The sequence below is a fragment of the Carassius carassius genome, chromosome 4 (genome assembly GCF_963082965.1).
Source record: "Carassius carassius chromosome 4, fCarCar2.1, whole genome shotgun sequence".
NCBI classification, from domain to species: Eukaryota; Metazoa; Chordata; class Actinopteri; order Cypriniformes; family Cyprinidae; genus Carassius; species Carassius carassius.
Window position 1 is genome coordinate 37655293 of NC_081758.1, and position 25664 is coordinate 37680956.

At 37.4% G+C, this 25664-nt stretch overlaps 1 protein-coding gene across 1 annotated transcript; it reads left to right on the forward strand.

Annotated features, from left to right (window-relative positions):
• The first annotated feature begins 405 nt into the window (after nucleotides 1-405).
• Nucleotides 406-25384, forward strand: npffr1l2 (neuropeptide FF receptor 1 like 2). The gene is made up of 3 exons (XM_059543394.1): nucleotides 406-801; nucleotides 23211-23310; nucleotides 23986-25384. Exons 1-3 carry the CDS (start codon nucleotides 453-455, stop codon nucleotides 24989-24991), a joined length of 1455 nt encoding a protein of 484 aa, XP_059399377.1. The 5' UTR covers nucleotides 406-452; the 3' UTR covers nucleotides 24992-25384.
• Nucleotides 25385-25664: the final 280 nt, after the last annotated feature.

Below are 25664 nucleotides of genomic sequence, written 5' to 3' on the forward strand. Positions count from 1 at the left end.
AACTGTGTTCCAAAGATAAATGGATATTGATGAACTAACCCTTTAATTTAAACTTTAATGAAAAGCATTTTCTGCCTTGCAAGCTCTGCTGATTTCTTCTGGAAATGCATATGTAGTCATTCCTAGGTTTATTGTATTTCCAAAGCAATTTTGTCCATAAGGTACATACATTTCACTATAGCATTAATTGTTTTAAAATCACTATGCATAAAATCACAGAAAATCTGAGCAATAAACAGTCTTTTAGGCATGCATCAGATGCATCCTGTTGAGATTAACTGCACATTCTCATCAGCCTGATCCAAATTCTTTGCACAAATGCATTTTACACTGAAGAGTCATCTTTGTCTCCATTCTGACTATATTGATTTGAACTGGCTCTACTGTTGGGTGTGTGTGTGTGTGTGTGTGTGATTTATGTTCACCATCAGGCGCATATCAAGTGGGACAGCATGGCGGAGGAGCCAGCAGAAATAGAGATGTCACAGGAGCTTTCCGCACTCTATTTGAACAGCAGCCTCCAGAATGATTACACAAACAACAGTAATGTCACCAACCACACCAATATCACCTACTACCCTTACTACCAGCACTCTCTACCTGTGGCTGCCGCCCTGACTATGGCCTACCTCTTCATTTTCCTGCTGTGCATGGTTGGAAATGGCTTGGTGTGTCTGATTGTGCTGGAGAACCGGCGGATGAGAACAGTCACAAACCTTTTCATCCTCAACCTAGCTGTGAGCGACCTTCTGGTGGGGGTTTTCTGTATTCCGACAACCCTGGTGGACAACCTCATTACAGGTAACACGGGTTGAGGGGGGGAATTAATAAGTGAGAGAGCAAGAGAGAAAAATATCCTAATCCTGTCTTTTGCCTAGGTCACTTCCTTAGCTATAAACCTTCTTCACCACTCATACGCAGAGCAGGTCTCTCTTATTACTGCGTTGAACCCAAGGCCAGTTTGCTCTTATCCACAAGTTCTAAATCTAGTGCTAATCATGCAGCATTGACCTATTCTGACATTCAGTGGTGGCAGCACATTTGTCAATTCTTATGTTTGCTCTTGCTATTAGACTTTAGATCTTTAGAACAAAAGAGTCTAATCAAATACTTGATTCAGATTGGAACAGAAAATGCTCTTTCCAGGGGCGTAGATTACGCGGTGGACGTGTCCCTCCCACTTTTATCATCACGGAAATTTGTCCCCCGCACTTTTTCGGCAAGTGTGTTCGTATAGAGGTTTTCAAGAGCTGGTGTGAATAAATATAGATTTAAACTCAAAGAGACAGGATAGTCTGCGCATGACCTTTTTTTAGGACCGAGAAGGTGAAATGAACATCACGGAGCGCTAAACTGTCCTGCAGTGTGTGTTTCATTCATACTCGAAGCCGGCGGGCCCTCGCGCAGAAAGTCATACCAGGAAACTACTAATATGGACAAGAGCGTCCAGCTATCGCTGTATGAAAACAGTTGTTTCCGGGTTTGTTTTTTTCAAGTCCAAAAAAAATCTCCAGCAGGTGATAAATAAAGTATATGAACAATGCAGTGCTAATTGACAGCATTTATTACAGAATAGAAACTATTCTGCCTTATTATGTGATAAAAAGTGTTTGTAGTATATAAACAAATCATTATTATTTGTTATTGTCCAGCAGTTATAGATTTCTTAGCCAATTAAAAGCTAGAAATTAGAGAAAAATTAAAGTTGCCTATAGTATCCACTACCAGTCAAAAGTTTTTGAACAGTAAGCTTGTATGGAGTCAAAAATTTACGTTTTGCAAAAGAAAATAAAGTTTTGCAAACGAAAATTAAAGTATTGAGGAAAATAAATGTGCTTTTTGCAAACAAAAATTAAGAATTGCAAAACATAACTGAAACAGCGTGAAAGCAATGATTTTGCAATACATATTTTCCATGGTCATATCTATTAATTTATTTGCAACGCTGCTTTTATTTTGCATGTCAGTCTAGTTTGAGCTTGCAATACCATTTTCCCTTTGCTCTTCACTTTTTTTTGCACGTCTCTCTGTGGCACTGTTTTGACGTGGGGGCGGAGTCAAGGGACGGGGGCGTGTACAACATGCCTCCCTGGAAGTGACGTCATCGGCCCGAGACGCAGCTCACTGATCCAGGTCCTGTCATGATGAGCAGAGACTTTCGAGTGGATCGTTTCTTTTTATTCAATAGCATTAAAACATTCATGTTTTCGTTTGAAATGTATGTATTTAAATATATATATATATATATATATATATATATATATATATATATATATATATAAGACTAAGCTTTTGAATGGAATAGTGTATAATGTTGCAAACGCTTTTTATTTTACATAAATGCTGATCTGTGGATCCTTATATTCATCAAAGAATGCTGAAAAAAATTTACTCATCTGTTTTATATTGATAATCAGCAAATCAGCATATTAAGAATGATTTCTGATTAATGTGACACTAAAGACTGGAGGAATGATGCTGAAAATTCACCTTTGATTACAGGAATACATTACATTTAAAATATATTCAAATAGAAAACAGTTATTTTAAATAGTGTAAATATTTCACAATATTACTGCTTTTGCTGTAGTTATATATATATATATATATATATATATATATATATATATATATGTGTGTCTGTGTGTGTGTGTGTAATTTCTGTTCCCCTCACTTCTGAAAAGATGGCTACGCCCCTGGCTCTTTCAACTTTCGGCTCAGCATGTTTTGCCAGTTAGCATGTGTGATTGCTCATTTTGTGCAAAAGGATTAACTTGGTCACACAATGAGGGCAAAAACATACTTTCTTTACTTCTAGCACTTTTGCAAAAACAGAGTTGTGTTGACAAGCCTGTTTCCTGGAGCTCAAAATTTTAAGCCTCATGTCCTTCCAAACAAGTCTTTCTTCTGCAGGACATAAAAAAATAAGATATTTTTAACAGTGTTTCAGCTGCCTTGCAATGAAAGGCAATGGGGTCCAAAAGAACTCTGGACCTTATAATGTTTGTTAAATAAAATTAAAATAAATTATAGACAAAAAAAAGACAAAAGCGATTAATATAATGACTAAAACTTCAACTAAAATATTAAAAGAAGAATTTAAAAAAATGAATACTATAGTACAAAATACTAAAATAACATTGGCTTGGAAGATTAAAACTGCCCAGTTTCAGTTAATGGAACAAAAATAATTAATGTCATCCCAACACAATCAGGGTATCTTCCGTCCATTCCAAATCCGTTTTCAATTAAAAAAAACTGAAAAAGAAAGACTCAAGAGGATTCAAGTGAGAGAACATGAATTCAATGACGAGAAATAGAAAAACGGCTCGTTTATTCGTTATTCCATTTAAATAATGAGTTTTTGGCTCGATTTCTCATTTTGTCATTTGGGGTTTACAAATCGGTTAATGGCTTCAATATTTCATTCGCACTTGTGGGCGGCGCTGAAATGCTGCTTTCATCTGATTGGTCGAAACGCTCCACCTTCAGCTCGGACTATTCATTCTTACAGGGAGAATAAGAGTCAGTACGAGTGCAACACTGTAATTTCTGAAACTACCCTCACTGTTAATTAGCATAATATTTGAATCAGATGTTGCTGCGCACATAATTCGTCCTGCTGCGACTTGCAAGTCACCCCTTTAAATTATTTCTAGGTTATAGTACTGTGTGAATATTTTCCCACTGTAAATACAGTGCAAATAGTTCTGTCTCCTTGGAAAAATGAAATTATGCTTTAATATTTGTTTGAATGTGTGGGCGGCGCTGAAACGCCCCTTTCATCCCTTCTGTACTGCACCGACAAGCGGCAACCGCAAGCTCAGTTCATTTTCACCAGAAGAGAAGCGGCAGACAGCAGAGCATATTAATCCCGCGGATTCTTTGCTAGTGGTGCTTGCAAGATAAAATAATAATAATAATAATAATTAATTAATTAATTAAATTAATAATAAAATAAAAAATAATATTATAATTTTCCAGCTGCTGCATGTTATTGACAAAGCAGACTTGACAACTTTATTATTTTAATTATTTTCATTTTTATTTATTTTATTCTAGGCCATTCATAAAAAAAATTAAATGGGAAAAACCCAACCCCACATTTATAATAAAATTTATATTAAAATAAGTTAAGTTTTCCCCCATAATTAGTCTACTTTAAATGTTTTAATTATAGGCTATAGGCTACTTAGAATTATGAACTGAATTCACGAATTCTGTAGATGACAGTATGAATATAGTGATGGTGTGACATCATTACAGATAATGAGTTCAGACGGGAAACACTGCACCTCTCGTTGGTTTCATTTGAATTACATAGGCCTAAATATAAAATTATTATTATTATTTTTCTATTTAAATGGATTATTTTAAAAGTAGACATGTCCAGCTAGACATGGTTCGTCTGATGCATGAGCCTGGTTCATTTCTGACGTTTCAGAAAGAAGTTAATGTAGACCGAGCTGGCAGAAAGCACATCGTGTTGAGTTTTGTAAGGTTTTCGTGTTATTTAGGGTGTTTTACGATCCAAACTGACGGAGCTGAAGCTCTTTCCCCTGTTTTCGGGATGGAAGGTGTGGATCGGGATCCGCCGATCAGAGAAGTGCAGCAGACTACACTACAAGATAAAGCTTCAGTTGCTGTTGTTTGTAATAGCAAATGAAAACATAGGCTACTTGTGAGGTTTTTCTTAAATAGGTATAGAATAAAATTAGTAGGCTAAAAATCTGCATATTTCATGTCATTGTAGATCATATAGGCCTACATTAAAATTCAAATGTCACTGAATAAATTAATTTATGTTTGGTCAAAGATAGATAGATAGATAGATAGATAGATAGATAGATAGATAGATAGATAAATAAATAAATAAATTTACCACTAGCAAAGAATCCGCAGGATTAATAAGCTCTGCTGTCTGCCGCTTCTCTCCTGGTGAAAATGAACTGAGCTTGCGGTTGCCGCTTGTCGGTGCAGTACAGAAGGGATGAAAGGGGCGTTTCAGCGCCGCCCACACATTCAAACAAATATTAAAGCATAATTTCATTTTTTACCCACACACAAAAATACGAAAAATCAAGCTAAATTTTCGTTTTGCGTTTCTTAAACAAAACGAAAAAACGAAAATCAAACAGTTTCTCATTTATCTTTATTTCTTTATAAATAGAAAATCAAATGACCAAAATACACACGGACCGTGTACACACGCTTGTTATCCGTTTTTTTATTTTTGATATTAGCACAAATTTGAAAATCGGAAAACGAATCTTTATCCGTTTTTTCATTTTCGTTTTGGAAACAGATTTTTAAAAAACAAGTCGTTTTTTTATTTTTCCATTTTTGGTTTCAATTAGAAAAACGAAAGAACGAATGATACACGGATTGTCCGTGTGTATTTTGGTCATTTGATTTTCTATTTATAAAGAAATAAAGATAAATGAGAAACTGTTTGATTTTCGTTTTTTCGTTTTGTTTAAGAAACGCAAAACGAAAATTTAGCTTGATTTTTCGTATTTTTGTGTGTGGGTAAAAAATGAAATTATGCTTTAATATTTGTTTGAATGTGTGGGCGGCGCTGAAACGCCCCTTTCATCCCTTCTGTACTGCACCGACAAGCGGCAACCGCAAGCTCAGTTCATTTTCACCAGAAGAGAAGCGGCAGACAGCAGAGCTTATTAATCCTGCGGATTCTTTGCTAGTGGTAAATCAATCAATCAATCAATCAATCAATCAATCTATCTATCTATCTATCTATCTATCTATCTATCTATCTATCTATCTATCTTTGACCAAACATAAATTAATTTATTCAATGACATTTGAATTTTTTTTTTGAAAATTTTATTTAACTTTTTTCAAATACAATAACAAACATCCAACAAAACACTAATAAAGCAACAGTGACAACAAAAACCACAACAAAAAGAAAAATAAATGAATAAAAAAAAAAAAATAAATAAATACAAATAAAAAATTACAAATGGAGATACAATGAAAGACAGTTAGAAAATTAACTATGAAATCAAGACATGTGGTATATTTATATAATTCAAAAAGGGTTTCCAGATTTTATAAAATAATTCACCCTTGTTTCTCATTGAATATGTAAACTTCTCTAAGGGTACACAGCTGCAAATCTCCGACAACCACATTCCAATAGGCACGTCAGTGTCTGCTTTCCATTTCAAAGCAATACATTTTTTAGCTATTATTAACAACATTTCAGTAAGCTTAATAGCTTGTCTGTTTCGGAGATTAGAATTGGTAAAATTGCCTAATAAACATACCTCTGGATCCATTGGAAAGTCAATTCCATGAATCTGTGATATACTATTACATACTTGTACCCAGAACACCTTAACTTTAGGACACAACCAGGTGGAATGCAAAAATGTCCCTTCTTCTGTACCACATCTGAAGCAGAGGGGTGAAATACTGTTATTAAATGTATGTAATCTAGATGGAGTATAGTAAAGCTGGTGTAAAAAATTAAACTGAATTAATCTATATGTAACCCTTTCGAATTTAACATTCAGAGTTTTCCTTTATTTCTAGTCCTAAAGTATATTTATTTGTAACTACAGTTGATTTATATACCTTAAAAGGAAGTTTCTGTGTTTTAGGCGCAGTACTGTCATTAACCTCTAGATGGCGGTTAACGCTGTGTCATGTTGAGAGTCAACGTATGTTGAAAATCAGATGAAGAAGACTGCTGAATATGTACGCACGAGGTTAGCGTGTAGCAGCAAAAAGACGATCTAATTTTCATTTGTTTTTCAGTTCAATGTGCATATTCTTTTATAAAGAGTAACATTAGTCATTGAGGTCGTTTATTTACCCAGTTGCTGAGGAAAACAACCGGTCAAAGCTTTTGTTTACTGGGTTTTCTTTTACACGAACTCTGATTGGTTTTTTTTGAATGCTGATTCAATTTGAGTGATCTACCATTTGAACGGCGAGCCAGACCCTGATCTACCATTCAAAGAATCATCGTGGTCCATCACGGATGCACACAAGAGAGCTAAGCACATCCATACTACCCGGGTAGCAACACACAAGGCCTTTACACACAAATACATTGAAGCTCTTTACACACGAAGACATTGAAGCTCTTTACACACACACATGACCATTGGAGCTTAACATATGGACATTTGAGTTTTTTCATATGGACATTTGAGCACTTTATATTCTACAAAGGATCCAGAACAAATTGAGACTGTGTTTTATTTTGTTTTATTTCATTTTATTTAATTTTTGGTATTTACATTCAACTACGGGTTGGATATGAATCATTTTGTTGTTGGTTCATAGTGTTGAGTGGAAACCAGACAAAGAGTCAACTGTGAGAATACTGTTTACATTGAATGTGAATTATTGTAAATAAATTGCCGGCTGGTAATTACTCACAATTGATTTGGTCCACCCTTTTACTTTTAAATCCTCCCAGAGCCGAACCTAGGCTGAATATAACTTCTGTAGAGTAACTAACATAGAATACTACATTCGTCGTCCCTGTTACATCCCCTTTTTGTGGCGAGCCAGCCAGGAGGATTTTTATTTATTAGCCGGTTACAAGCATATTGAGAGAGTAGTGAAATTCAAAGTTTTATTTTCGGACGTCATTTTTTTGGAAAATTAGCACAATGAGTATGTCTGACATTGAGAAGTCCTACAATGTGAAAGCACGACATTCGTTATGTGTGTTAGGCATTACTGTAAATGACACAGATGATGGTATTATAACCACTTTTGAGAGTTTTGGGGTCATTGTGAAAGTAGTGAGAGTAGCCGCCTCTACTGAGCAGACGGGACAGCCCATCATCATAGTCGAGTTTGATACACACACTCCTGTCACACTTCTTGAGCCTAAGTTTCCCCTAGAAATTAAGAGTGTGCGAAACCCAGCAGTTACATGGTATGCAGATAGTGTCAAAGTGCTAGCACAGCCCTTAGCACAGTCCCTTACCCAAGCACAAAGTTCATCCGTGGAGTCAAGTGATGACAGTGATAATGCTGTTCCCGAAGACGTCTCTTCTGATAGCAGTGCCTTTATTCCAAAGAGGTATCTAAAAAGACAACCACTTAGGAAGCCAAAATCAAAGTCAAGTGCCCGTAGCTCAGACACCAAGCCTGATCCTGCTGTGAGGAAAAAAACACCAAAGCCTGCCTTTAACACATTTACCAATGATGACATAAACCCTCCTGAGATTCAGCGCATTGTTGTTGAGCATGTCATTAAAAATGATGCTTTTTCTGCACAGACACACTCCAAGTGGCTGCGTTCCTTCTCAGGAAAAGTGCCTAAACCCCCAGGTGAAGCTGACTTTGATACCTGGTGTCTCCATGTTGACCTTCTGTTGCAGGATTCTCTTCCAATAGATATCCAGCGAAGGAAAATCTTAGAAAGCCTCTTGCCACCAGCTTCAGATGTGGTTAAGCAGCTTGGTTCTACAGCTCCTCCTAGAGACTATGTGAAGCTTCTAGACTCTGCATACGGCTTAGTTGAAGATGGTGATGAAATCTTCGCTCGTTTCCTGAACACCAACCAAGATCCTGGTGAGAAAGCCTCTGATTACTTACAAAGACTGCAAACACTGCTTAGTACTGCAGTTAGGAGAAATGGTGTACAGCAATCATCTGCAGATCGTCAGTTGTTGGAACAATTTCAGCGTGGCTGCTGGGACCATTCATTAATACTTACCCTTCAGCTGGAAGCCAAAGCCAAGACACCACCTGACTTTGCAGAGCTTTTGTTGCTGCTCAGAACTGAGGAAGACAGACGTGCAGCAAAACTGGACAGAATGCAACGACACTTAGGCAGTTCAAAGCACAAAGCTGCAATTCACAAACAATCTGTTGTTGACATGTCTTCTTACAGTGACTCAAGTGTGTTGCAGACCTACATTTCAGAAACCGAGGCTTTGAGAAAACAGGTGGCTGATCTCCAGATGCAGCTTAGATCATCCAAATCTGAGAAAAAGAAGAAACATGAGTCCAAATTGACAGAATACCCAAACACGATGACACCTAAAGTGGAGATGCAAGCTCAACAGGTAACAGCTAAAACACCAAAACCCTGGTTTTGTTTCAGATGTGGTGAAGATGGCCACATAGCTAGGACGTGTGAAGGTTCCATCAACAAAGCGCTTGTGGACCGAAAGTACAAAGAGCTCAAAGTGAAACAAGATGAATGGAAAGTGAAAAACGGAGTGCCGTTAAACTGGACGGGGTTTCAGTAACGGGACATACTGGGGCCCATAGCAGCAAAGAATGTTCCAATGAATTGAACCAAAGAGAAGCAAGATGTCAAGCTCACTCAAGTCTTCCTTCTCATGAAAGTGAGTTAATCTCTGGCATAATTGGTCCTAAATGCACAGCCGAAATCATCATTGAGGGACAAGTTTGCAACTCTCTTCTTGATTCAGGGTCACAAGTAACCAATGTGTCCAAGTCCTTTTATGATACACATCTGTCATCCTCTCCAATCCTCTCTCTTGATGATCTTATTGAAGTTGAAGGAGCTGGGGGTCAGACTGTACCATACTTGGGCTATACTGAAGTTAGCATACATTTCCCAGAGAGAATTGCTGGAAAAGCTGAAACTGTTTCCACCCTTGCACTTGTCATACCTGACTACAAATTCAATGCTGAAGTCCCAGTACTGGTTGGCACCAACACCCTTGACATATTGTTTAAATCCTGTGTTGCAAACGACAGCAGTTATGCTGCTCCCAAGGACAAATTCCAACATGCACCCCTTTTGAAAACTCTGTTGCGCAGATACATGCTGGGACAAAGCGATGGTAAAGTGGGCCAAGTCAAACTACAGGGTCAGAAATGTGTCACTATTCCAGCGGGTCAAAAGATGGTCCTGGATGGGTACGCTAGGAATGTGGCAACGGTTGCTGATGCTCCCCTTGTAGTAGAGCCATCCACTCACTCCAGTCTCCCTGGTGGTCTACTTTTGTGTAGTTACGTCCTGACCAGTCCCAGACGTACTTCATTTAAAGTCCCCATTATCCTACAGAATGAAACAGCACACGAAATCACACTCCCTGCTAACTGTTGTTTAGCTGAGCTCTATGCTCCATCAGCTCTGTCCTCACTAAGGGATACCTCAGCTAAAGAGAAAAAACCAAGTGTTGTGCCTTCCACTATTAAAGTCGGTTGCAATGCAGCATGTTCCACCAATCCTGAAAATAAGATCACATTCGACTTCACAGACTCATCTCTCTCAGAAGAGTGGAAAGATAGAATCACGACCAGGCTCAACTCCATTCCTGAAGTATTTGCAATGGGTGACCTTGACTATGGGCACACTTCAGCTGTCAAGCACAGAATTCGACTTTCAGATCCAACCCCTTTTAAGCAGAGAGTGAGGCCTATCCATCCCTCAGATTATGAAGCTATTAGGTTTCATCTCCAGGAGCTTAAAGATGCAAACATAATTCGTGAGTCGGAAAGTCCTTTCGCTTCGCCAATAGTTGTTGTAAAGAAGAAGAACGGTGCTATCCGCCTGTGTGTAGACTACAGAAAACTAAATAGTCAGACGATCAAAGATGCCTACGCACTGCCTAACATTGAGGAAACGTTTTCTGCATTGACAGGATCTAAATGGTTCTCTGTCATGGATCTTAAGTCAGGTTACTATCAGGTAGAGGTTGAAGAGGAGGATAAGTACAAGACGGCATTCGTAACACCTATGGGATTCTGGGAATTTAATAGGATGCCTCAGGGAGTGACTAATGCACCTAGTACATTTCAGCGTGTCATGGAAAAGTGTATGGGCACCTTGCATCTCAAAGAAGTCCTTGTATTTCTCGACGATCTCATCGTTTTCTCTAAAAGCCTGGAGGAACATGAAGAATGCCTGACGAAAGTCCTGAACCAGCTGAAAGAGTTTGGCTTAAAACTATCTCCAAGCAAATGCCATTTTTTCATGAAATCTGTGAAATATCTGGGACATATTGTTTCGGAGAAAGGCGTAGAAACAGACCCTGAGAAAATCTCTGCACTCACCACCTGGCCAAAGCCGACAAATATCAGTGAGCTAAAGTCCTTTCTGGGTTTCACTGGGTATTATCGGAGGTTTGTCAGAGACTACTCCAAAATTGCCAAACCATTGAATGATCTAACAGTTGGCTATTGTCCACCTCGAAGGAATGCAAAGGGTTTTAAGCCTGCCTCCAATTCTGATTTCAAGAAACCTTTTGGTGGTAGATGGACGCCTGAGTGTGACACCGCATTCCAGACACTAATTCAAAATCTCACTACAGCCCCTGTGTTAGGGTTTGCAAATCCAAAACTGCCGTATATCTTACATACTGATGCCAGCCTCCATGGACTTGGAGCTGCCTTTTATCAGGAACAAGATGGTCACATGAGGGTAATTTCATTTGCCAGCAGAGGATTGTCCAACTGTGAAAAGCGCTATCCCACCCACAAGCTGGAATTCTTAGCCTTAAAGTGGGCAGTGACGGATAAGTTTTACGACTATCTGTATGGAGTCGAGTTTACCATCATGACCGACAATAATCCTCTCACATATATATTGACGTCTGCCAAGCTTGACGCTGCAGGACATCGATGGCTTGCAGCTCTGTCTACTTTCAATTTCAGCATTAAATACAGAGCTGGAAAGAAAAACCAAGATGCTGACGGTCTTTCCAGGCGACCACATGAGCTGGTCAATCCTGATAACAGCGCCCAGGTCGAAGATGACCGCATCAGTCAGTTCATCTCCCGGTTTCTGAATGAAGAAAATGGGATTTCCTTTCCTAAGGAAGCAGTGGAAGCTGTTTGTCAAAAGCATCAACTGTATGGACGCACTGCGGCAGACAAAGATACCAATTTACCTGTTGCTCTGGAGTGTCTTGCCATTGATGTCAATGCCATCCCAGTTGAATTCTCCCAAGCTGAATTTCTTCATGGTTCCAGTACCCTTCCTAGGATGTCGCAACAGGATTGGGCTGCAGAGCAAGCAAATGATCCTGTCATTAGCAGAATAACTCACCTCTTGAACACTGGCAAACGTCTTTCTTACCGTGTCAGACAGCAAGAAAACCGAGAGGTCCAACTCATGCTTCGACTGATTCACCAACTTGTAGTTCTCGATGGAGTCCTCTACAGGAAGCGTATGAATAGAGGAGAGCCCTTCTATCAGCTAGTTCTACCACAGAAGTATAAGGAAGTTGTCTTGGAAGTTTTGCACGACTCAGTAGGTCATATGGGAGTGGAGCGGACTTTGGATTTAGTTCGTACACGTTTCTATTGGCCAAGGATGTCATTGGATGTCGAAAACAAAGTCAGTACCTGTGAAAGGTGTGTCAGAAGAAAGGCAAAAGCAGAAAAAGCATTTCCCCTTGTTAACATCGAAACAAGCCGACCTTTAGAACTAGTCTGCATGGACTACCTTTCTCTTGAGCCGGATGGTAAAGGTACGAAGAACATTCTAGTCATTACTGATCATTTCACGAAGTATGCTGTGGCAATTCCGACATCTGATCAGAAAGCAAAGACAGTTGCTAAAGCACTTTGGAGTAACTTTTTCATCCATTATGGCATACCAGAACGCCTGCACAGCGACCAAGGTCGAGATTTCGAATCTGCTGTGATCAAAGACCTTTGTCAACTACTGGGTATAAAGAAGACTAGGACTACTCCTTACCACCCACGTGGAAATCCCGTGGAGCAGTTTAACCGAACTCTTCTGCAGATGCTCGGAACTCTTCAAGAAGAAGACAAGACCAAATGGCGTGAGTTTGTACAGCCTCTGGTACATGCCTATAACTGTACGAAAAATGACACTACTGGATTTTCTCCTTACCAGCTAATGTTCGGGAGACAGCCAAGCCTTCCCATAGATGTAGCCTTTGGTATCAAGCCTGAAGGAGAAAAGAGAATTAGTCATGTTGCGTATGTCAAAAAGCTTCAAGAGAGTCTGCAAGAAAGCTACAAGATTGCTGTTGAATACAGTAAGAAGACAGCTCTTCGCAACAAGCAACGATATGATCTGAAAGTGAGAGAATCCACTTTACAAGCTGGAGACCGTGTTCTTGTCAAGAATTTTGGCATAAGAGGCAAGCACAAGATAGCTGACCGATGGAGCAAGACCATCTACCAAGTAGTCAAGCAAATAACTGAATCTCCAGTTTATGTTGCAAAGCCTCTTACGACTGACGGACCTGAAAGAACCCTTCATCGAGATTTACTCTTGCCTTGTGGTTTCTTAACCCCCACCAATTCAAGTGAAGAAGACAAAAGAGTGGAGGAAAAGGAAAAAACAGCTTGTTCTAAGGAATCACCAACAGTTCCAGAGGAAGATGGTGAACAAGCGTATGATAGTGATGAAGAACCAGATTTCTACTTTCCTCAAATAATGCATGATGAGACATATCCTACCATAACAATTGTCAAGAAAGTACCCTACATACGAGGAATGGAAGAAAGTTCCTGTGGGACAACACTTAATCCAAATGCACGGTCATTTGAACCTTCTGAGGATGTGGAAAGTCAGGATATTGAACTTGAGCATGTGCAATTTGATGAGGAAAATGTAGAGGAAGAAGTAACTTTAGCTGAAAAGAAAGAAACAAACTTACCTGAGGATACTCTGGAAGAAAATGTGAGAAACTTACCTGTCAAGGAACTGAATTCTAAAGCTGTTGAAGTTATCAATGATGTGTCAACTGAGGAGTTTATCAGGTACAGAATGGAACCTGTTGAGGGAAAATATGTGGAAAGGAAAGAAGACAACGACAGTGAAATACTGATTGAGGAGAATGTTGAAAGAAATGGAAATACCCCTGTGGAAGAAATACCTGAGCAGGAGTTCAGACGTTCTACCAGAGTCAGGGAGCCATCTGATAGGCTAACTTACACTTCATAAGGTAATCCCTTAGTGTTAGTCATGCAATCCCTGTTCAGTGGTTTAAACAAAGCTTTTACACAAGCCCTTGAGCCAGATAATTTCCCTGAAGTTAGGATACTTACCCCTGATAGATCAATTATTTTATAGGTACACTACATGCAGAGACGCATGCAGGTTTAGGAGGGGAGGATGTAACCCTTTCGAATTTAACATTCAGAGTTTTCCTTTATTTCTAGTCCTAAAGTATATTTATTTGTAACTACAGTTGATTTATATACCTTAAAAGGAAGTTTCTGTGTTTTAGGCGCAGTACTGTCATTAACCTCTAGATGGCAGTTAACGCTGTGTCATGTTGAGAGTCAACGTATGTTGAAAATCAGATGAAGAAGACTGCTGAATATGTACGCACGAGGTTAGCGTGTAGCAGCAAAAAGACGATCTAATTTTCATTTGTTTTTCAGTTCAATGTGCATATTCTTTTATAAAGAGTAACATTAGTCATTGAGGTCGTTTATTTACCCAGTTGCTGAGGAAAACAACCGGTCAAAGCTTTTGTTTACTGGGTTTTCTTTTACACGAACTCTGATTGGTTTTTTTTGAATGCTGATTCAATTTGAGTGATCTACCATTTGAACGGCGAGCCAGACCCTGATCTACCATTCAAAGAATCATTGTGGTCCATCACGGATGCACACAAGAGAGCTAAGCACATCCATACTACCCGGGTAGCAACACACAAGGCCTTTACACACAAATACATTGAAGCTCTTTACACACGAAGACATTGAAGCTCTTTACACACACACATGACCATTGGAGCTTAACATATGGACATTTGAGTTTTTTCATATGGACATTTGAGCACTTTATATTCTACAAAGGATCCAGAACAAATTGAGACTGTGTTTTATTTTGTTTTATTTCATTTTATTTAATTTTTGGTATTTACATTCAACTACGGGTTGGATATGAATCATTTTGTTGTTGGTTCATAGTGTTGAGTGGAAACCAGACAAAGAGTCAACTGTGAGAATACTGTTTACATTGAATGTGAATTATTGTAAATAAATTGCCGGCTGGTAATTACTCACAATTGATTTGGTCCACCCTTTTACTTTTAAATCCTCCCAGAGCTGAACCTAGGCTGAATATAACTTCTGTAGAGTAACTAACATAGAATACTACATTCGTCGTCCCTGTTACATATACCTAGAATTCAAGGTTGATGTGACCCCATCTTTACATAATTCACCCCACAGGTCTGCATCTATTCTTACCCCCAAATCCTGCTCCCATCTCTTTCTGGATTTATCTAGGTCATCTAAAGGCTGATTTGAGATAAGAGCTTCATATATTCTAGAGATAGTTTTATATAGTGGTTTATCGGAGTAACAGAGTTGCTCAATAAATGTCAAATCTGGTAATTTAGGATAAGTTTTTGCTTTGACTCTTAAACAATCTCTTAATTGTAGATAACTAAAGAATTCTTTATTACTCAAATTATATCGATTCTTTAACTGTTCAAACGACATTAAAACATCACCATCAAAACAATGCTCTAACAGTGTAATTCCTTTATCTGCCCATATCTTAAAATTTTTGTTTTGATGACACATTGGTAGTAATCTGTTCCCCCATAAAGGTGTTTTAGGGGAAAGAAAATTATCCTGTCCCAGCAGAGACCGCAGTTTTTTCCAAGTCTGAACTGAATGTCTAATCATGGGATTATGACATTTGAATTTTACTCTAGGCCTATATGATCTTGACATGAAATATGCTGATTTTTAGCCTACTAATTTTATTCTATGCCTATTTAAGAAAAACCTCACAGGAAGCTTTATCTTGTAGAGTGTAGTCTGCTGCACTTCTCCGATCGGCGGATCCCGATCCACACCTTCCATCCCGAAAACAGGGGAAAGAGCTTCAGCTCCGTCAGTTTGATTCGTAAGACACCCTAAATAACACGAAAACCTTACAAAACTCAACATGATGTGCTTTCTGCCATCTCAGTCTACATGAACTTCTTTCTGAAACGTCAGAAATGAACCAGGCTCATGCATCAGACGAACCATGACTAGCTGGACATGTCTACTTTTAAAATAATCCATTTAAATAGAAAAATAATAATAATAATTTTATATTTAGGCCTATGTAATTCAAATGAAACCAACGAGAGGTGCAGTGTTTCCCGTCTGAACTCATTATCTGTAATGATGTCACATCATCACTTTATTCATATGGTCATCTACAGAATTCGTGAATTCAGTTCATAATTCTAAGTAGCCTATAGCCTATAATTAAAACATTTAGACTAATTATGGGGAAAACGTAACTTATTTTAATATAAATTTTATTATAAATGCGGGTTTGGGTTTTTACCCATTTAATTTTTTTATGAATGGCCTAGAATAAAATAAGTAGGCAAAAAATTAGTAGTAGGCCTATATTTTATTCCATGTCGTTGTAGATCACAGGCTAAAGTAAAATTCAAATGGCGTTTTATGAATAAAGTTGTCAAGTCTGCTTTGTCAATAACATGCAGCAGCTGGAAAAAAATATAATATTATTTTTTATTTTATTATTAATTTAATTAATTAATTAATTATTATTATTATTATTATTATTTTATCTTGCAAGCACCACTAGCAAAGAATCCGCAGGATTAATAAGCTCTGCTGTCTGCCGCTTCTCTTCTGGTGAAAATGAACTGAGCTTGCGGTTGCCGCTTGTCGGTGCAGTACAGAAGGGATGAAAGGGGCGTTTCAACGCCGCCCACACATTCAAACAAATATTAAAGCATAATCTCATTTTTTACCCACAAACAAAAATACGAAAAATCCAGCTACATTTTCATTTTGCGTTTCTTAAACAAAACGAAAAAACGAAAATCAAAGTTTTTCATTTATCTTTATTTATTTTTAAATAGAAAATCAAATGACCAAAAGATACACGGACCACGGAAGATACCCTGATTCAACACAAATGGATTCGGTTAACTACAATTTTACAAATTTAAAGAGGATTAAATGCAATGTAGTGAAAATGTGAAAAAATGTTGAAGAACTTTTTAATGAAGTAAATCTTTTTTTTTAAAGCAATTATAGTAAATATTAATCAAACTAAAGTGAGTAGTATATTTTCAGTGTTTTGGCCCACATAAAAATTAAATGCAGTTGAATTGGAAGTGAATAAAATCACATCTAATTATTCAATGAAACGCACCAGCCAGGAAAATATCAAGTAGTTGTTTTTTTTTTTGACTGTAGTGTTTGCAGTAAGCCCTGGTAGAGACATCACCACATCAACAAACAAAACACAAAATGTACTCTGCTTGTCCAGTGATTTAGAAAATTGCACTTAGGACTGAAATAACATAAATTTGCTAAGTGTGGGTTAAAGTTAGTCTGCCTCTTTTCAACTTTTTTTTATAATAACCCATTTAGATAAATAAAATGTTCTTGTTTAACCTGTACTAACGTGTTTTTCTGATGAAACTACTGTTTGATATTTAGCATTGATGTCTCCATGCTCTGTGTCATCCTGTTTTTGTTCTGCTCTGGAGGCAAAGATTTCTCTCTCTCTCTCTTTCTCTCTCTCTCATGCTCAGAATCAGAATCACACAAGAAATGTGTCTTGGTGTCAGGACCTTCCAGTACAGAAAGTACAAACGTAGTGCAGACATATAATTTAAGGTAATAAAAACACAAATAATAAAGAGAACAGCCATTAAATTATAAATAACAATATAGTAATAAAATATAGAGAAAAAGAATGTCAGTAGACATTTGGCCTCATGCTCCCCCATGATGCTGTTGCATTGTTTATAATATCTAAATGTACAACCCGAATTGCGGAAAAGTTGGGACGTTTTTTAAATTTGAATAAAATGAAAACTAAAGGAATTTCAAATCACATGAGCCAATATTTTATTCACAATAGAACATAGATAACGTAGCAAATGTTTAAACTGAGAAATTTTACACTTTTATCCACTTAATTAGCTCATTTAAAATTTAATGCCTGCTACAGGTCTCAAAAAAGTTGGCACGGGGGCAACAAATGGCTAAAAAAGCAAGCAGTTTTGAAAAGATTCAGCTGGGAGAACATCTAGTGATTAATTAAGTTAATTGATATCATGTCTGTACCATGATTAGCTATAAAAGCTTTGTCTTAGAGAAGCAGAGTCTCTCAGAAGTAAAGATGGGCAGAGACTCTCCAATCTGTGAAAGACTGCGTAAAAAAATTGTGGAAAACTTTAAAAACAATGTTCCTCAACGTCAAATTGCAAAGGCTTTGCAAATCTCATCATCTACAGTGCATAACATCATCAAAAGATTCAGAGAAACTGGAGAAATCTCTGTGCGTAAGGGACAAGGCCGGAGACCTTTATTGGATGCCCGTGGTCTTCGGGCTCTCAGACGACACTGCATCACTCATCGGCATGATTGTGTCAATGACATTACTAAATGGGCCCAGGAATACTTTCAGAAACCACTGTCGGTAAACACAATCCGCCGTGCCATCAGCAGATGCCAACTAAAGCTCTATCATGCAAAAAGGAAGCCATATGTGAACATGGTCCAGAAGCGCCGTCGTGTCCTGTGGGCCAAGGCTCATATAAAATGGACTATTTCAAAGTGGAATAGTGTTTTATGGTCAGACGAGTCCAAATTTGACATTCTTGTTGGAAATCACGGACGCCGTGTCCTCCGGGCTAAAGAGGAGGGAGACCTTCCAGCATGTTATCAGCGTTCAGTTCAAAAGCCAGCATCTCTGATGGTATGGGGGTGCATAAGTGCATACGGTATGGGCAGCTTGCATGTTTTGGAAGGCTCTGTGAATGCTGAAAGGTATATAAAGGTTTTAGAGCAACATATGCTTCCCTCCAAACAACGTCTATTTCAGGGAAGGCCTTGTTTATTTCAGCAGGACAATGCAAAACCACATACTGCAGCTATAACAACAGCATGGCTTCGTCGTAGAAGAGTCCGGGTGCTAACCTGGCCTGCCTGCAGTCCAGATCTTTCACCTGTAGAGAACATTTGCATCATTAAACGAAAAATACGTCAAAGACGACCACAAACTCTTCAGCAGTTGGAAATCTATATAAGGCAAGAATGGGACCAAATTCCAACAGCAAAACTCCAGCAACTCATAGCCTCAATGCCCAGACGTCTTCAAACTGTTTTGAAAAGAAAAGGAGATGCTACACCATGGTAAACATGCCCCGTCCCAACTATTTTGAGACCTGTAGCAGAAATCAAAATTGAAATGAGCTCATTTTGTGCATAAAATTGTAAACTTTCTCAGTTTAAACATTTGCTATGTTATCTATGTTCTATTGTGAATAAAATATTGGCTCATGTGATTTGAAAGTCTTTTAGTTTTCATTTTATTAAAATTTAAAAAACGTCCCAACTTTTCCGGTTGTATTATGTGCCTTCTTGAATACTTTTTTGGGTCCAGAATTGGTTCAGTCAGCAGACCATTGTCTATGACAGCACTGTATAACTGACCATTCATCTAAAAGCATATATTTCCTGTCTCTCTATGGTATGTCCAAATCGGATAGTAAAATTAATTAAACTCAAATGGATACTTCATGTCCAATTAGTTCCATATTTGTTAAGTAGCCATATAATGAGCAGGGTAATGCACAGCCAGACAGTCATTACCACAAAATTGTTCAGGATTGTTCAGCTTAATATAAAATCACAATCATTCTGTCTGTGCTGATTTTTGCAATAATGACAGCACACTGTCCATTACACTGTCTCCTTCATGAACCCTCTGTTAAAGCTACACCTATCTTTGTACGTTACTGACTAAAGTGTCTATTGCAATAAGCTTGCATGCAGCATCTCTAATCTCTTACATTAGATATAAAAACAGTGGTGTAAATTACAGTGGTGTGTGTATTTTTGGCCTACTTTTACTTCAATACATTTCCCTGCAGCAAATTTGTTACTTACTACAAAATAAAGTCAGAAAAACACAGACATAGGACTCAATGGTGTGGCGTTTGCAAGCTGAGACTCCTAAAAAACACTTTTGCTCATGTGCAAACAAGTGCACTCACATTGTGGCTGAATTTATTTTCCACATAATTCGAGGATGGGTGTACGATATATAATCTGCGGTTTTAGTATATTAAAATCTCCAAGCAAAAATGTCCATTTATGTCTTTTTATATTTATATTATTTAATATAGTTAATCTGTATCACATCAAGAGTGTTGTTTTTTTCTCCAGAGATCAGCATGATAACAAATGTAATATTGACTTTATACAAGTCTAATAAAGTTATCATTAAGTGACTTACATTTTAGACACAATGTTTCCTGTTTCTGCTCCATTTTGCCAACGAAAATAGTTCCAAACAAAGATCTCAGTTCTGTTTTGAGGTACTTCCTTATTGAATGAATCAGCTTTCTGAGCAAATCAGTAAGATGAATGATTCAGTGACTCATTCATTAACACAGGCAAATGCTTCGTTCCTGAGCCGTTTGAATGAATCGGTTGAATCTCAATGACTCACTCATTAACATAGACTTGCTGCCACCCATTGGTGGTTTTAATTTCACATTTCATTTTTTTTTTCATGTTTTAAATAATTTAGATATCTATATTCAACGGCTTATGTTCAAAACAAAGCATTATTTGTGTTTTTGTTTTGCAAGTTAAATGCATCCATGTCCCCTCTGTATGGAGACGGTGTTGCATCATTCCAAATAAATAGATTATGAACCATACTAAAAATGTAAGATAATAAAAAAAAAAATGAACATTTTAACAGATGGATAGAATGAGATCCACAAATAAATCTCAGAGCTCCACAAACATTAATTTAATTTGCAAATAAATAAAACAAGATTTCAAATGAACAACATCACAAATATAAGCAAAGCAAAACTGATTTGTTATAGCAAGAACGTGCAACGATTGGTCAGCGAAGTGTGGCTGTTATCTGATTGGCTTGAGTAGACGGTGGGTGGAGTCCACGAATTTGTAGATTGTCAAGTGTGTTAGAAATGTGCGATTCACAAATTAAAGTTTCGTTTGTGACATAAAAAGATATTTATGACTGTGTTTTTTATTTGCAAATCTCATTTTATTTATTTGTGAATTTAATTAATATTTGTGAAACTCTACAATTAATTTGTGGATCTCATTCTGTTTGTTTTCAATGTGATTTTTTTAATTTTGTAAATCTCTTTACATTTACAGGTATTTGTAGATCATAATCTATTTATTGAGAATTATGCAACAGTTTTATCTCAGGGCTACATCAAACTCTGTAAATACATTAAAATGCTTAACTTCAGATGCAGATTCCAGAAACGTTTTCTCTTAAGTGCTTCTTAAGCTAACCCAAAGACACAAAGTGAAAGAAAGAGTTAAAACTGAACACAATCCTCCTGCTCAAATGCGTATAAATTTTTTTTTTTCAGATTTATTTGCTCCTTTTCAATTTCACATTTACTTGTCCTTTTACTTTAATATAAAAAAATATAGTACAATAAATATCACATACTTTAAAAGTTTTACTCAAGTAATATTCTCAACTTATATCAAAGTAATTTTCATGATGTACTTTTACTTAAGTGTGGCTTTCAGGTACTTGATCCACCACTATATAAAAATAACATTTTCATATTACTCTAGCATTTATCCTTAATATCATACACACATACATCTTGTATAGAACACAGTTAGTGCCCTGGATGTTGTGAAACCATGTTTTTTATAGCTTCAGGTTGTATAAGTGCTCCAAGATAAAAGGTCCCTTTTATTAAGATAAAATGTTATTTTTCTTGCAACATTTACAATTATGCTTTCATTCAAAGTGACTTACATTGCATTACATTCAAGGTACTTGTCATAATTTCTGGTTGAAAACTTTATATATACCTGTTGTGTAATAGAAGATGGGCATGATTGTTTATTCTGGACTATGAATGCATCCTTCTTTTCTTGTGAAGTGCCTCCAGTGAGTACTGGCAATATTGATCGCTTTCTACATAAGCACAGAATAGCCGTGGGCTATTGAGAGACAGACCACAGGAAGAAGAGCTCACTGGTCCTGGCCTCTCTTTTTTCTTTTTCTTTTTCTCTGTCCAGTCCAGATGGGGCTGATCAAAATTTGCACATTATGGTGCTCAAATAGGCCCACATAGAATCTGTTAACATAGACATACATGTAAGTGCATGTACTGTAAAATAAAGTGCTGGTTTAATTTTCACGTATGATATAACTGAAAGCAATGACTTTAGCTTAGTAAGTGAATCATATGTTTATTTGGATTTAGTTCATGACTCATAATTTGTGTGCAAAAAAAGCCCCATAAGAGTAATTCTCTTTTGTAAAAAAAATATTATAAGAATTATTATTATTTACATTTTTAAATTGAATTGTCCTGCAATTAAATTTGATCGGACAACACATATGATGTTACAAAATAGTTTCTTTTTAACTTTCTATTCATGACAGATTCCTGAACAGTTTCAACAGTACAGCTGTTTTCAGCACCGATAATAATAAGCTATGTTTCTTAAACAGCAAACCAGCATATTAGAATGATTTCTGAAGGATCATGTGGCACTGAAGACTGGAGAAATGACTGATGAAAATTCAGCTTTGCATCACAGGAATAAATTACATTTTAAAATACATTGAAAAAGTAGTATATTGATATTTGTCAGTGACTGTATAGTTTTCAACGAATTGCCGTTGTTGCTAGGCTTAAAATGTACTGGAAGGAAACAAAACCAGATCTTACAATGTCACATGATTATGTCCATAGCCAATAGCACTGCAATATTATTTATTCTACTCCACAGTATTATTAAAGAGCATTTCATAGGGTATAAATATGCTGAGTGACTTGAGTCATTCCCATTATAAGTGGGACTCTGCCCACTGAGTAATTAGCAGTATAAGTGAACAGATATTTTAATGTTAGTGGAAATTCAGTATTGTGAGGCATGGCTAACAAAAACGGGGGCAACTGAACCTTTTTTCCTTGGCCTTGGCTTGAGGGAGACCCTTTTGTGAAGTAAAAAAACCAAACAAACAATAAAACGACATCTTCCTGCCTCCATGCATCTTGAGTGTATAGAAAAGATTGAGGAGAATCTTCTTTAACATGTCTTTTAATTACAGTTGCAGCATTCAGCTCAGACATCCTGCTGATCAAACGAGAAGATTCTTTCACTCTCTCTGCGTTCAGCAATCTCTCACCTAAAATGTGTGTGTGTGTGTGTGTGTTTTGAGGGGGCTTTGTGTAGCACAGTTTATCTTGTCAGTCATTTCATGTCTTTTCTTTTCCTCCAAGGTTGGCCGTTCACAAACACAGTCTGTAAGATGAGTGGCCTGGTGCAGGGCATGTCCGTGTCTGCTTCTGTGTTCACGCTGGTGGCCATCGCAGTGGACAGGTCAGTGGTTTCATCACAAGGTTGAGTCTCACAAAATCTGTCAAGAACATTTCAAAATCAAATTGAAATTAAAAAGAAAAAAAAATTATATAATATTTTTGGTATTGTTGCCATTATTTTCATGACATATTTTCTATATTTTATATAGAAAATATATATTTATTTAATCATAATACAATTATTATTATTGGATTATTATTAGAAAATAATCATTAATTATGACAATGGTTCTTATTATTATCAGTGTTGAAAATCTCTCTATATATGAAATAGCAGCAAATAGTCTTCAACCTTTATAATAATATATCTTTTGGTTCTTGAAAAAAGCACTATATATATATATATATATATATATATATATATATATATATATATATATATATATTATAACTAGATTTGTGGCTGAAATGTAATCCAGACATTGTGAGATTCACCCAGTAAGTGGTCAGTAAAATTCTGCATTTGCATAACGTCAAAACCTGTGTTAGAAAGAGTTTTTTTTTTTGTTTTTTTGAATGATAACAAGGAGGGGTGAGATGAAGAAAGCATTTATAATGTGAGAGAAAGAAAGTAAATACAGAAAAAAAAATTGAGGATTAACTCACATTAGCATAGAGTTTATGCCTGGCGGATTTGTTTCAGCTGTGAAGAGCTCTCTGTTCCAATCTCCTTCAGGTTCCGTTGCATTGTGTACCCATTCCAACCCAAACTCAGCCTGCTGGTTGCCAAGGTGACCATAGTGATGATCTGGGTGCTCGCAGTGGTCATTATGTGTCCATCAGCTGTGACGTTAACTGTGGAGAGAGTAGAGCATCATTACATGGTCCACAATGAAGACTACAACCATACATACCCACTTTTCTCATGCTTTGAGAACTGGGCCAACCCAGAGATGAGAAAAGTCTACACAACCGTCTTGTTCGCACACATTTACCTCATTCCCCTCACCCTGATAACTCTTATGTACGGACGCATTGGGATAAAACTCTACACCACCTCTGTGCTCTCTGGGAATGATCAGCATGAAAGCAGACAGCCTCACGTCTCGCCTCCGGCCCCTGGAGCCCAGCAGGAAGGCCGGCCCCTCATTTCCCAAAAGAAGATCAAAGTGATTAAGATGTTGAGTGTCGTGGCCTTGTTATTCACACTCTCCTGGCTGCCTCTGTGGACCTTGATGCTCCTCACAGACTATGGAGGTCTAAATGAAGAAGAGTTAGACCTCCTGAGCAGCTACGTGTTCCCGTTTGCTCACTGGTTGGCGTTCTCGAATTCGAGCGTCAACCCTATTATCTACGGGTACTACAATGAGAACTTCAAGAGGGGCTTTCAGGCGGTGTGCAGGACGCATTCGTGCTGCTGCGGCGGAATGAGGGTGAGGGGCGGAATGCGGCAGAAAGCCAGAGGAGACATGAGGGATCCAGTGGCAAACTCCAATCCCTTGAATTTCGGAGCAAGGAACCGGGTGTACACCGACGGCGTTACCAAGAACTCCAGGACATGTCTGGAGTTGGAGCAAAGGAGAACTGGCCGACTTTGTAATAACTCGGTCTGCTCGAATGACACAGGATCCAGTGCGGGATCTGGGATAAAAGGGGTTACAAACCAAAAAGTGTTTCAGATGGAGGAGCTGGAGAAAATAAGTCCTGTCAGGGTGGGAAAAAACCAAGCCTGGGATCAATAGAAGGATTTTTCATGCCATTAACTGACTCAGGTTGTGGGCAATTAAGACTCCACAGATCTTTAATTTACAATAGATTTATCAACTGACAAGTCAGTTATAAAGTCCTAATCTCTTACTAGGAATACCAGGAATAATTCCCTTCTCAAAGTCTAAGTGAACTACTTTTTGTACAAGGTTAACATTTAAGGCTACAAATGAGTGACGTTAAAAGAGGCTGAAGTCATATATAAAGAAATATTGTACAGTACATCATTTGTTTACAGAGATTCTACCTTATATAGCCTAACTGTGCCACTGGTATCATCCACATTAAAATTCTACTTTTCAACTTTAATATGATTTTAATTACACTTTCAGGAAAAAATAGTACAAAAGCTGTCTCTGGTGTGCTAGCAGTTTGTATTTGTTCATTTATTTTTTACCTTATTTGTGCCTGAAGTGTGAATATTAATACCTTAAAGGTACATATTAGTACCTAAAGTGTACATATAAGTACCAAATTGATTCAAATGACTCCCTATTGAAAGCCGCCCAAGTGACAGCTTTTGTACCTTTATTTTTTCTGAAAAGTCATGCCAAAAATGTCACACATTTAAAATACACCCTCAACATTTAACAGTACAATCTGTTTGGTGAAGGTCTCCATTTTAAACATTTTACTATGGTATTAAAC